Source organism: Pseudorasbora parva, chromosome 9 (genome assembly GCF_024679245.1).
Source record: "Pseudorasbora parva isolate DD20220531a chromosome 9, ASM2467924v1, whole genome shotgun sequence".
In the NCBI taxonomy this organism is placed as follows: domain Eukaryota; kingdom Metazoa; phylum Chordata; class Actinopteri; order Cypriniformes; family Gobionidae; genus Pseudorasbora; species Pseudorasbora parva.
In genome coordinates, this window is record NC_090180.1 from 7815393 (window position 1) to 7829506 (window position 14114).

The window sequence follows — 14114 nt, forward strand, 5'->3', positions numbered from 1 at the left end:
ACAATTGTAAGTGTGAATGGTCATGTGACATGCCTTTCGATCATGTGGTGTGGAAAAAGATTGTTTCTGACACAGTAAAACGCCAGTATAGATGAGTATCATTTTCGTTTTAAAGTGTAAATGGGGCCTTAGTAATTTTAGTACTTATTTTAGTAAGGTGCCAACTGCTAAGGCACAAGTTTTTCATCTAATATTTATTTATACTCTTTTTATAATATTTAATATTTATTGAGCTTTCCAACCTGCCCATCACAGCAACACAGACTCAACCAGTGCTGTGAGTTTGAGAGCGAGGCAAAATGGCAGTATGGCGTATAGCGATCAACAGCAGACATGTCATTATTTTTACACTTACAAAATTACACATTTCATCTATAAAATGTTCACAAACATACCATTAAATTGGTGCTGGCACTTTGTTAAGATTGTTCTTTGATCTCAAAGACGGACAGCTGAACATATTTTCTTTGTTTATGCTTCAGTTAAAAAAAAGAAAAGCCAATGTTTACATTTCTCTGATATTCATAATGGATGTGACAATAGTTAAAGTGTTAAGAATCCCTTTGTAATGACACAAACGTCATCTTTTGTCCTGATTGTTCCATAAATGTCTCATCTGGTTATCAAGGGCCCTTTCCCTCAGAAAAGCACCCAACAGCATGACCATTACCCGTTCTCTTCACTGCGCCTGAAAACCAAAACAAATCAGAGAACATTCAGATGGAGACATACTTGAAAGATGAACCATTGATAGGTGAAGTGTAGTTACGCTTCCTGCAAGAGAGGGATAATCACGGCGCGCTAGATGAAGGTACTCAAAACAATAGTTCGTTCTCAGATTGGAGTTCAGCCTCCAGGGGGAGAAGACAGGCAGCATCCCTCCCCCACCAGTCTCTCAACATGCTTGGAAGTCTCAGAGCGGTTGAGGAGTTTCTCTCGACCACGTCTGCATTCCTCACAAGCTTCAGCTCCTGCCCTTCTGCTCCTCAGACACGCGAACATACCAACATGCAGCCATGTCTCCTCTGTGCCACTGAGGCCTTAAACTAAAAAAGGTACCACTGAGATTAAGCATCACCCCATTTGAGAAAGGAGTGTTATTATCGGCCCTTCCTGCCTGTCGAGGCCTTCAGATGAGGGATCAGATGTTGAGGAGCCCAAGGCATCTCATTCCCTGGATGGCTCTATTCGGCTGGAAAGGTCACACATGCCATTTTTTTGAATGCTGGAGCTGGAAAAGTGCCCGATCTAGAACAGTTCTGCATGTTAACACAGGACCTAAAACCGGCAAAACAAAACAAAAGTTAACTCTTATTATAATAATCAACAAATCCATTTACATTTCAAAAAATTGTATCTGTTAAAATATTTGGGATGTAACGATACACCTATGCCATGGTTCGGTTCTTGTCACGGGTTTTGGAGACACGGTTCGGTTCTGTTTGCTGTGAAATCATGGTTCATGGCTGGCACTAGCAATAACGCTAGATCTATTCCCTTTTAACTTAATAATAACAACAGCAATAATTTAACTTTATACATTTCCTTCACGTTTTCTTTAGAATGCTTATCATACCTGAGTAAACTCAAATTAATAAATGTCTGCACTGTAGACTAATCATAAATAATCTACTAATTTTAACATTTTTGTTTACAGAAAAAATACATTGATTTAATAAACATGTATGAAACACAAGTAATGTCTTACTGTAGCCTACTTAACAAACACATTCATTGTATGAATATGACTGATTAATAAATATAGGCCATAGGCCTATAAGATATAAAATAGCAGTTTTGTTAATACTATAGACCTCCGGAGCTCATACTATAGCCACCAAACTAATTCAAAAATAAACAAAATAAAAACAGATTGGCATTTTGTGGTAATGGAAACAACAGTTACTATGTTGAATACACTGCTTCATGAACCGTTAATGACACGTGAAAACTGCTCCTGATAAGCAGAATGAACATCATCAAGTTACCTGCATGCCTTCCCAGCTCACACTCGTCGAACCAGTTAAGCGATATATTGGTACTTTTATTTCATGAATTACAAATTGACATCATAACGTTGCCTGCTCGCAGTTTCCCTTGCGCGTGATAGGGCGCGCGCGTGCGTGTAACTATAGTATATCATATATGAGTGTGCTCAGGAAAGCGGTTTTCTGTGGTAAGAGAGATTTTTTATTTTGTAATAAGCTACGAAAAAGACGATGTTACTGGGACTCCAAGGTCGCATTTTGCCTAGCCGGCTGAATGGGGAAACTGGCTCTCTTTTGGGTTGAGCGATCACCAAAGTCACATGACATGCATTTGGAAGACAAGTGTAGCCTACACTTAGTAAATAATATTATTATAATAATAATATTTCGTAAAAATACAGCTCTAATTAGTTGTTAAAAGTGTACTGATAACTATTTAAGGGGGGGGGGGGGGGTGAAACACTCAGTTTCAGTCAATCTCATGTCAATATTGAGTACCTATAGAGTAGTATTGCATCCTTCATATCTCCGAAAAGTCTTTAGTTTTATTATATTTATAAAAGAAATATACCCACACCATGTACCCCATGTTTGGGTGGTTTTACTGACACCTATAGCAGCTAAACAAATGTATTTAAACACACACCATAGATCGCATGCTCCATTGATAAATTAACTATACACGATCGTGTCGTTTACTGATGTTTACTCACGCGACAATAGCCAACAACATAGACATTTGAAGCAGTTTTACTCACCGCCTGCTTCCAAAGCAGGACCAAACCTTTATCGTCACCGCTCCATCAAAAACACACTTCTTTGGTATGATTTGGTGAAGTCCTGTGACAGCAGTGACCATGGAGATCCGCGATGTTGTGAAGCTTCCCGTCATTTCTGCATTCAAATCGGTTCAAAGGCAGCGCTGCCTTCCCAGAATGCTGTGCTGAAGCGTTGAAGTCGCTTGATGTATAAAGTGGATAAAGTGGAGCGCGGCACGGACTATAACGACATAAGTGTTCACGGACAACTGGATCTGCAGCTGAGAGAGTGTTTATGGGCGTGCATTTGCTCTCTCTGGTCACGCGCGCACGCACCCTACCGGGAGAAGAGCCCGTACGGCCCATACAAGGACCTTCCGCTCTATTAACGTCAAGCAAAAAAACGTCAAGTAAAAAAAACTCTCAGAAAATTGTGAGAAACTGGAAGTATTTTTGACACAGAAATACTCAAACATCAAACGTCCAACATTATATATATATATATATATATATATATATATATATATATATATATATATATATATATATATATATATATTTTTTTTTTTTTTTTTTTTACATAGAAAACATTCGCAATTACATTACAACATTACAAATTCTTACCGACCCCAACTTTTAACTCCTCCTTTTCTCTCAGGACTCATAAAATGCATTTAAAATAAATTTAGATGTGATTATTTAAAATATCATGTATGAATTATTTGCTATGAATTGTATTCAAAACAATATATAAAACATAGATGATTGTATCAAGAGCAACCTGTGATATCACTGAATGAAATTAATTTGGATGTTAAAATATCTGTCATAAACAAAGAATGTAGTACTTAGTTTATCTGAGGAAAGGTTATATAGTAACGCGATTCGGACGGTTCTGAGTTTCAATACAGGAAGAGAGAGTTAATGTGAGAAGTACTGCTAGATAACATAAAAGAGAATAATGGAGATGTGCGCAAGGCCCCGTGATAAAATGAAGGCACTCTTCCTTGTGATTTGAAATGTTCAGGAAGCAGAGTTGAGGGGCGTTGTCTCTTCGCACATAATGCGCTACGTGGAATGCGAAACCTGCAGTGATGATCCAGAAGAGATCTGCATCCACAAAAAGACATCATATCACTCAAAAGTGCTTCCCCCATGTTTATACCCCAGCACTTTCATCTCACTCCGCGTGCATCATATCACCATGAGGAGAAGGAGAAGGAGGAGGAGGAGGGCAGAGACTGGGAGCACTGATATGGGCACTACCCCCCCTCACTATCTCTCTCGATCTCTTTTGCAAGTGCATCATAAAAATGGGGGTTTTGCTGGAGTAAATTAACAAGAGCCCTTGATATGCAGATCAGCGCCTATTAATCAAAGAAATGAGATTAGGATTTCAAATGGGGATGAAGAAAGCCTCCATTATCTTGCTGGAGTGTCATGTTTAATAACGTGGAACGGCTCTGTAATTCACAGGCACGGCAGGCCCGGGAGGAGACACCAACCCTCGGCAGGCCCCTGCTCTGCGTCAGGTGACCCTGGAAGCTGGCGCTGGGGTGAGGGGAAACACTCGATATAGAGAGGGAGCGTGGAGGAGAGGGGTAGAGATAGAAGTGAATCAAAAGAGCATGTTCCTACGGGAAAGTGAAGGCCCTGCTCATTTGGCTTTGATGTTAAAGTGTCTTGCCGTGCTCGGTGGGGCTGGGTCTACGCGGTACATAAATAATGGCTGGCTAAATGTAGAATCCGCTCACTCATGCAGCTGGAGAACTGACAGAACGGTCGGCGTGCAAGGCCTGTAGTGGACGCACAGGTTTATCCACATACAAATAAATGTGCACTCGCACGTCTGATTGCTCATTCTGGTCAAAAGTTTTACTCAGCAAGTTACTTTAAAAAAGTAATCTGATGACTGATTACTCCTTTAAAAAGTAACATAGTTACTTTACAGGTGACTTCTTTTTAAAAGTAAGTAAACATTTTTTTTTTTTTTTTTTTTTTTTTTTAACTAAGGAAAATAACTATAATAGTAACTCACAGTGACTTGGATAAATTACTTTAATCTGATTACTGGTTTGGAAATAGTAACATATTAGAGTAACTTGGATTACTGACTACAACACTAGCCTCAATAAACTCCTAATTTACTGCTTATTAATAGTTAGTAAGGTAGTTTTTGTAGTGAGTACGTATTGGGTCAAATTAAGGGATCTAGAATAAGGTCATGCAGAATAAGGCATCAATATGTGCTTTATAAGTACTAATAAACAATATCCCAGTAATATGCACACTGGTAACAAGACAATGATGAGAACTGAACCCTAAAATAAAGTGTCACCACAAAAACTTTCTATGTATCAAAGAAACCTTAAAAAAGTATCATGCTTTCCACAAAAAAATGTTTCTCAGCCTATTAGTAGGATTTCTGAATGTACATGGGACACTGAAAATTCAGCTTAGCCAGCACAGGAATAAATTACATTTTAAAATATATTAAAATATAAAACCCAAAGCAAAACTCAGTAAAGTGCATACAATTAGCCCTGCTCTGGGCTATGCTAAGCTCTTAAACACGGCTTTAAACACTAAGTTATCTCACTGCCCTGCGCACAATTGATTTTGACAATCTTTTCGCCATTGGGAAAAACACATAACTCACTGATGACTGCGGGCCTGCACTCCTCAGCTCTTTGGGAACCACAGAAATTATGCTAGCATTAATGTTTAATATTACCAGGGACTCAGGAGATGCACATGTGTGCAAGGTCCTTTGTCTTTGTGTCAAGCGGAATGTGCTTCGATGCAAGGCAAAATGGAGGGACAAGGAGAGAGAGAGAGAGAGAGAGAGAGAGAGAGAGAGAGAGAGAGAGAGAGAGAGAGAGAGAGAGAGAGAGAGAGAGAGAGAGAGAGAGAGAGAGAGAGAGAGAGCTTCCCCTTGGTCACCTCATGGTGAATAATGCAGAAAGGGGGAGAGATAACGACTGGGCCAGGCCTTAGCAAGGCCAGACCCACTGAGAGCTGACCCACACAATTTCCTTACATCTGCTCAATGTATTGAAAACAACATTTTGCAGTCTTAGAACTGCAATTATTGAGATGTATGTGTGCTTACCACATGTAATCAGATAAGTGTTGTTGCAGGTATTAAAGGGACAGTGCACCAAATAACGAGGTTACCAATAACAAAATCATTATTTCCAGGCTATGATTAACTATAGCAGATAACTATAGCAGGCCCCAATATACGTCAAGCGAAATCGACTAACGAACTGGTGTGACGTCATTTCAGGCTAAAGTTTGTTTGGTGTTCGTTTCTGGAGTTCAAAACAGCTTGCCAAAGTGAACTTTCCAGGGGAAAAGTTTGCTCCGGCTGGTAAATGCCTTCTGTTCCCAGTGGTGATGGACATTTAGCATGTGCATGTGCTGTCAAACAGCAAAAATTCAGCTTTGCCATGCATGAATAAATTGAAATGTAAAATATATTAAAATAGTTCACAGTTGTTTTAAATTGTAATTATATATGACAGTATTGCTGCTTTTACTGTATTTATGAGGGAGAAAAATACATTCAGCCTTAACGCCTTAACGGTGTTAAGCAATAGATTAAAGCGCTGTGTGAAGACTGCATGCACGAGCCACAAGAGAAATCCAAGTCACTGATAACAGCGGGAACGAGCGCCAGATCGCCTCTTATTTAACAAATGAATTAAATGATGCACTTATAGTTAACCAGAGATATTTTGATCTCACAAAAATGTGTATAAATAGTACAAGTTTGCAATCTCGCGGAATGTATACACCAAAATGAGTTTTCGCGTGCATATGATACGCACTATATGGTGTATTATACGATCCCTCCACCCCACCATCCTAAACCTACCCAAGAGCGCGTCATATGCACGCCATAAAGTGCGTTTCATATGCAAGCGAAAAACCGCGTACCATATGCACGCCAAAACTCATTTTGGTGTATACATTCCACGAGATTGCAAACTCGTACTATTTATACGCATGACCATGAGATCGTGTTGGAGCATCGGTATAGCAAGATTTTTCAAAAAGTGGTGGGGACATGTTCCACCCGTTCGACCCGCAAATCTTGAAGTAACCCTTTAAGTGTTATTTTGGCAACATTAGGCACACAAGATATTCATCACATTAGCCTATGAGCAAAGATCAATTTGAAATAACTTTTGGAATGACAATGATGACCTTAAGCCTAGAACAAGAGGGAAATAATTAGTTGCACATGATTTCAGCTGCCTGAAATATCATGGCATTAGTTAGGACAAAACTGTCTGTGAATCAAAAAACAGTCAAGACAGAGAATCAGTGTGCTTATCAAAAGACCCCAGGACAGCCACAGGCTGTGTAGTATGAGCACATCCTTATGCAATACCTGCATTTGGAGCTTTTGCGCAAACTTGTGGCATACTTAAGAGAGATGACTCATCCACAGACCACCGCTTTCTTTCCAAACTCATGGATGGCATGGCCATATTGCATACAGTACATTGTCTCAGCATTTTTTTAATTTTTTTTAATTGTTTCGCTAGTGATCTAATTTGTACCCTATGGAATATTAATCTTTCTTCCTAAATAAAACACTATAAAATGACCTCCCTTGTGAGAAATGAGCAAATTAAACTGAGATGTTCTGACAAACTGATCTGTAATGTATACACATACTGTATATATACAGTATATATATATACACATACTGTATATATACACGTACTGTATATAACTTGTATTCTAAATGAAGAACTGCACAATGCATATGCTGAAAATAATCAAATAAAAGATTTTTAAACGGGTATTCCCATGGATAGGACGAAATAATTTATTTAATAAAATTGTAAGCAATAATATCAGTGAACCCTTTTTTGCATTGTGTCATGAATAGTTTCCATAATTGTCTGTACCATTACAGCATTTATTTTGCAATGTTTCAAAACCCGTGGATAAAAGTACTATGTTATCTGAATTCCTAACTGTGCCATGCAACAGTAGACCTACTTTTTGTAAGGATCATCTGTGATTGTAATTAACAGTAAAAGTGACAATTTTGTCACTGTCATACAACGGTCAGGCATAATATTGTATTTGTCCCCCTTTGCTGCTAAAACAGCCCTGACCCGTCAAGGCATGGACTCCGCTAGACCCCTGAAGGTGTGCTGTGGTATCGGGCACAAGATGTTAGCAGCAGATCCTTTAAGTCTTGTAAGTTGTGAGGTGGATCGGACTTGTTTGTTCAGCACATCCCACAGATGCTCGATTGGATTGAGGTCTGTGGAATTTGGAGGCCAAGTCAACACCTCAAACTTGTTGTGCTCCTCAAACCATTCCTGAACCATTTTTGCTTTGTGGCGGAGCACATTACCTTGCTGATAGAAGCTACAGCCACCAGGGAATACTGTTTCCATGAAAGGGTGTACATAGTCTGCAACAATGCTTAAGTAGGTGGTGTGTGTCAAAGTAACATCCACATGGATGGCAGGACCCAAGGTTTCCCAGCAGAACATTGTCTAAAGCATCACACTGCCTCCACCGGCTTGCCTTCTTCCCATAGTGCATCCTGGTGCCATGTGTTCCCCAGGTCAGCGACCCAAAATGTTAACTTAACAGGTGCCATAATGAAGAGATAATCAGTGTTATTCACTTCATCTGTAAGTGCTCATAATGTTATCCCTGATCGTTGTATATTATTTCCTATAGTCTACATCATTACTGAAATGCTTATGTACTGTAAGGTATACTTTCTTTAGATAAAGAGCACTTAATCAACTAAATGTACAACAGCATCCCATATGTTTATGTGTCTGCAGGTCAGGATGTTTCCTCTCCACTGTTGAAACATCAGCGTGATGTCCCTACATTAGCCCTCAACCTCGCTGACACCCCGTCCGCCAGACCACTCTGATCATGCAGTGGCTGTGACCGCTGCTGAGTTTATCAAGCTGAGTGTGACAGTGGCTGAGGTTTGCTAACCTTCTTGTTAACCCTCTTTGTGTGAGAAAACCGTGCCGCACCTAAAGCATCATCATCAGCAGTTCATTTGCTGGTACTCAGGGCATGTGTGATTACTGACCGGCAGCAGTGAGGAGGTCTCAGCCCCTCTCTGAGTGATTACTAATTACAGTTCAGACCGAGAGGGCGGCTGCTAGTGGAGGAGACCGACCCCAGCCAGAACATCACGGCACATTAAAAGTTCACTCACAAGGAAAACACTGCGGTTTACGTGTAATGGAGGGGTTTGCTTTGAAGCCCTAAAACCTGGTTACAATAAATGTATACATAGATGTTATATTTATCAGTAAAATAAGGTCCTCCTTAGTAAATTTTTTTAGAAGAAGTTCACATTTTTCTCAACAACATCAATTACACACGAGGACTGCTACATTACAGTTAGTGCGTGTACATGTAAATTGAATTGGCAACACTCCACAGGAAGTTGAATTCGAAAGTTGAGTCACGGTCAAAGCTGATTCGAAAGACCGCCAGTTCGCCAGTTTCTGTGTTTACTAAGCACGCAAATGCAACTCGGCCGTCATCATTATGGCCCCGCCCACCGACTCTATACACGATGTGATTGGCCTGGCAAAAGTTTGGCGTTTACAGCTCAGAAGGGTATTGAGAGTTGCTAGATGACACTCGCGGGGAGATTAGATTTGCTGCCGCTAGGGTGCGTCTAGATTTCTAGGCTAATAAATACGAGTTTCCTAGGTGAAAAATTGCACATGGACGCAATCACATTTCAACATTTGATTGCGATGTAATCACGACTTAAGAAATGGGAATTATCAAATTTCTGATAGCATGTGAATGCGGCATTACTTTAAAGAAATTCAGGTAATGCATTCTGGGAAATGGAGTGTTCATTAATAAATAAATATATTGAAATATATAAACTGAATACATCTATGAATGAATCTATCTATCTATCTATCTATCTATCTATCTATCTATCTATCTATCTATCTATCTATCTATCTATCTATCTATCTATCTATCTATCTATCTATCTATCTATCTATCTATCTATCTATCTATCTATCTATCTATCTATCTATCTATCTGTCTTACTGTCTGTCTAAAATGTGAATTTTGAAACTGTTATGTGCTAGAAAAAGATGCTAACAAGTTACTACATAAAGACTACAACTACCATCTTCCTCTGCCATTCTGAAAAAAAGTATAAAAAACAAATGTGACTGCCAAATAGAAAACAAAAGAAAACTGAGGGAGGGATGTGCATAGATTCTTCAGCTTCTTTCATCTTTACAAGCACTTCTATTTCTGTCAGCCGGCATGAGAGACATTCACTTCTTGCTCTTTATATGCCTTAACAAAGAGAGGCAGAGGAAAGAATGGACGTGACTTAAAGTGACAGCGACATTAAAGGATGGCCTTCATGGCATCTTGCAGGGAAATTGACATTTAGACGTGCACACTGAGAACTGTCTGTTTATTGCACTGGCCTATAGAATGCATGAAGAGTGGCCATTTTACATCACGTGGATGGCACTGTGGGGAACGTAAACTTCAACAGGTGAAACGCAACCTAGGCACTTTCTGTCAGATGACTGACATGTTGGAGAGGAGCTTGTGCTGCTATTATTTCAATGAGAGACAGCCGAGAGCTTTCACGTGTTCATGCGGATGCAATGAAATCCTCAAACTGCATTAAAACTGGACATGAGGCCCAAACCTATCTGTGAAAATATACTGCTCACAAACAAAATTGTGTTTTTGAGCTATATCAATAGAACATTTAATACAACTGCATTACATTTAAGAGGTCATTTGGATGAGCACTGCAATTTTAGCTGTCTATAATGTCTATTTTTATTCAGAAGTCTAGAATGTTTTAGTGCAAAATAGTCTGCAATTCCATGCCATTACCTTCCCCTGTAATGAAAGGACATTTCCACTGTTTTGACACATGTCACTCAGGTGACAGGGTGCTGCCCAGTATTTTTGGAGTAGGCCTACACTTGCTATTCAGAGCTGGCAGGAACAATTTTTCAGGAGAAATCTTCTCGACACACCATCTTTTCCCCCAGTGTGATAAGCACGCTTGTGTACTATTCAGAATTAATTCGAAAATGCCTTTTAAATTCCAATTCAATTTGAACTATGATGGCAAATACAATGCAGAATTGCAATTCGATTTAAATGTAAATTAGTAAAATTAAAATGCATTGAAATTCAAAGATAGATAGATAGATAGATAGATAGATAGATAGATAGATAGATAGATAGATAGATAGATAGATAGATAGATAGATAGATAGATAGATAGATAGATAGATAGATAGATAGATAGATAGATAGATAGATAGTGGCCAATTCATTGCAGTTTTTCTCAGTCGCTTTGGTACATTTCTGAGATCAGAATTGAAATTCTCAAAACTACCTGTTCAATTATCACATTATTGTGTCACTTGTGCACATCAAAAAAGCAGTTTCTCATTTCTTTGAACAAGTTGCAAATGCTTTGGTACATCCATGCAAATGATTATGTTCAATTCTCTGTTGTTTCCTACATTATCAGTTGCTTATGTCATGTTGATCAAAATGTATTATATTAGGTCTCTGTTGAATAGTCTCACCCCTCACAACATTTAGGCACAAGCTCATAGCATAAGTCTTTACATGCAAAATGGTTGAACAAGTTATCATAATATGTCAAGCATATCTCTATATTTTCAATATTTCCATTAGACTTTTTTCTAAATCTGTCCTGAATTGGTAAATTGCTCCCAGGTGAATCTTGACTTTCTCTAACGAAGGTGCTTCTCATGAAACATCAACAGCAGGTATATATATATTTCTACAGCACCGCATGCACAGTTTTTCCTATGTTCACATTTCTTCTTTAGGTTTTTTTTTTTTTTTTTGGTGTGCTATTCAGTGCTGTCTTTTCATTTCTGTATCCCAATGACATGTTCTGTCAATAAAATACAGTACAAACAGTAAGAGTGTAAATTTGAATCTTTTCCATTATCTTGTAATTACACTCACACATACACTAAGATGTAACTTACAATTGACAATAATTGTCATCAAAACTTTAGCCATATTTCCATCAGAACATCCCTCCAGAGTAAACTGTTATATTGACAACATGACTAAACAATTTGACTGTCTATCCGTACACAATGACACAAAGACTTGTCATTCTGATGGCACTGACATGTTCATTGACACAGATATTTACTTTTGAGAGATGAACTAAGGATTTTGAGTAAGAGAGTGGCTTTTGCAGGTTATCCATGGTGTTTTGATATTTGTACAAATTGTTTTGAGAAATGCACTTATTGTTTTGCAATTTGTGAGTTTGATTCGAGAAATGTACCAAAGCGACTGAGAAAAACTGTAATAATAATTATCAGTAGGACATTAAAATATATTGCATCTAGAGATACGTTTTAATAAATGCAAATTATGTAAATAAACATTAAATTTTAGGTTAAATGTTTCTGAATAGATTTCAAAACATAATAAAATATATTAAGATACACAGATATATATTGTATCTTATATCTTGATGTTTGTGCCTTATAGAGGGCAGCAGTAGAGAAGGCAGGGCCCTTAATAAGACACGCCCCCCAGCTACACTGTGATTGGTTGACCTGATCCAATGAGTGGTAAAACAAATGAAGTGTCACAGTGGGAGATTAGATAAATAAGTGAGGAGCAGAAGGTGGACTCGGGTTTATTTCAATTTGGCCAGATCACTAGAGCGTTGCAGGGTCTCAATCCCTAATGACCAGTGGGGGATGGGAGTGTAGAGATTGTATGGACTCTGTTTGGAGGAGGGGAGAATACACAGACAAATGGATCTGAGATACAGGATTAAACAGTCCTTAAGACAGACACAGACACCACATTCGGTCCGAAGGATCAACGGACGACAAACAATCAAATTATATACACAGTGTGTTCCATCTTCGTGCTATCATGCCATCTTGGTCTTCTTGGAAAGGTAGCTCTGATAATAAAAGTTACTAAACAAAGCGATTAGGCTGAGGGCGTAGCCGAGCACCACCAAATTCATGGAGTCAGGGAAGTCACAGTCAGCGTAGAGGTTGAACGCAGTATGAATGGTCACAATAAAAAACTGGAGCTGAGGTGGGCAAAGAAAGACAGACACACAAACGTGACTGATCCTTTACATTAAGGTATTATTCCTTTAAAAAAAAAAAAGTCATAATGAGAGTCTCACCAGCTGGAGGGAAGTGAGGTAGTGTTTCCACCACAAGTATTTCTGCATGTGGGGGCCCAGTGCTGCCAGGCCATAGTACATATACATCACCACATGCACAAAAGAGTTTATGAGGCCAATAAGGAACGCTGAGGAAGAGAGAACATCTTTAGCGAATCATTCTCTGCCTTGTCATCCTGAAGCAGATTAAATAGCAAACATCCATGAGATACTTGTCATTTTATCCGTTGCCTAACATCAAGCAAATACCACAAACATTTCAGAAATGTCTCACTGTCTATATCTGGAGCGGTTTCAGAGTGACACCATTAAAATCAACCCCAGTATAGCGTCCGTTTAAGAGCTGAATAATTTCCTAATTATATTAATACAGTGGTGTACAAAAGCAGATCATTAGTCAAATTATTCTAATTTACTGTATCTTTTCATTTCAAATTGTAGTGCAATCATAACTCAATTTGAGTGAAAATTAACATGAATTTCAGAATTTGCTTTAATGAACTCTACAAGATCATGTTTTCCAGCATGATCTGATATGATCCAATCAGCCTCTTAAGCATCAACAGAATCTTGTACAGGTTTATTTCCAGGTTTAAATTATATTTAAAATGTTGTCTCAGACTTTTGAACCTATACACCAATTCAATCTAATGGTTACTTTTAAAATCTGATTAAAGAATTTATTCCAAAACGAAACACAACCTGTATACACAATATTGTCTTGCTTTAGAGTTGAGAGTTTTACTCCAATGTAAGGACACTTACACTGCCCTCCCGCAACATACTTGACCCCTGCCCACCAGTTGAAAATCATGGTGCCGTGATGATACACATGCAGAAAGGTCAGTTGATTGTTCTTCTTCCTCAGAATGAAGAAAATCTGATGATAATGACATTTACGTAATGTAATAAAACATCATAAGGCATTAATTAACAATGTTATCTGAAATCAAAGGACTAGATAATTTACTTACAGTATCAGTAAGTTCAATAACTTTAGAGAAGTAAAACCACCAGCACACTCTGGCCATCTGCATGGCATCCCAATCGCATAGCATTAACACAAGCAATAACTATAATAATGACCATTCTTATTCTACTAATGCAGAACACTTGTGTGGAAAAATGCAAATAATT

General features: G+C 38.5%; 1 protein-coding gene across 1 annotated transcript in view; it reads right to left on the minus strand.

The window, feature by feature from the left end:
• Positions 1 to 12441: 12441 nt before the first annotated feature.
• elovl8a (ELOVL fatty acid elongase 8a) overlaps positions 12442 to 14114 on the minus strand; it is a 3769-nt gene continuing 2096 nt past the window's right edge. Inside the window, exons 5-8 of the mRNA XM_067453037.1 lie at positions 13952 to 14008; positions 13743 to 13857; positions 12978 to 13105; positions 12442 to 12878 (exon numbers count right to left, since the gene is read on the minus strand). Coding sequence (XP_067309138.1) covers positions 12711 to 12878; positions 12978 to 13105; positions 13743 to 13857; positions 13952 to 14008 — 468 coding nt within the window. The 3' untranslated portion in view covers positions 12442 to 12710. The remainder of the gene's footprint in view (positions 12879 to 12977; positions 13106 to 13742; positions 13858 to 13951; positions 14009 to 14114) is intronic.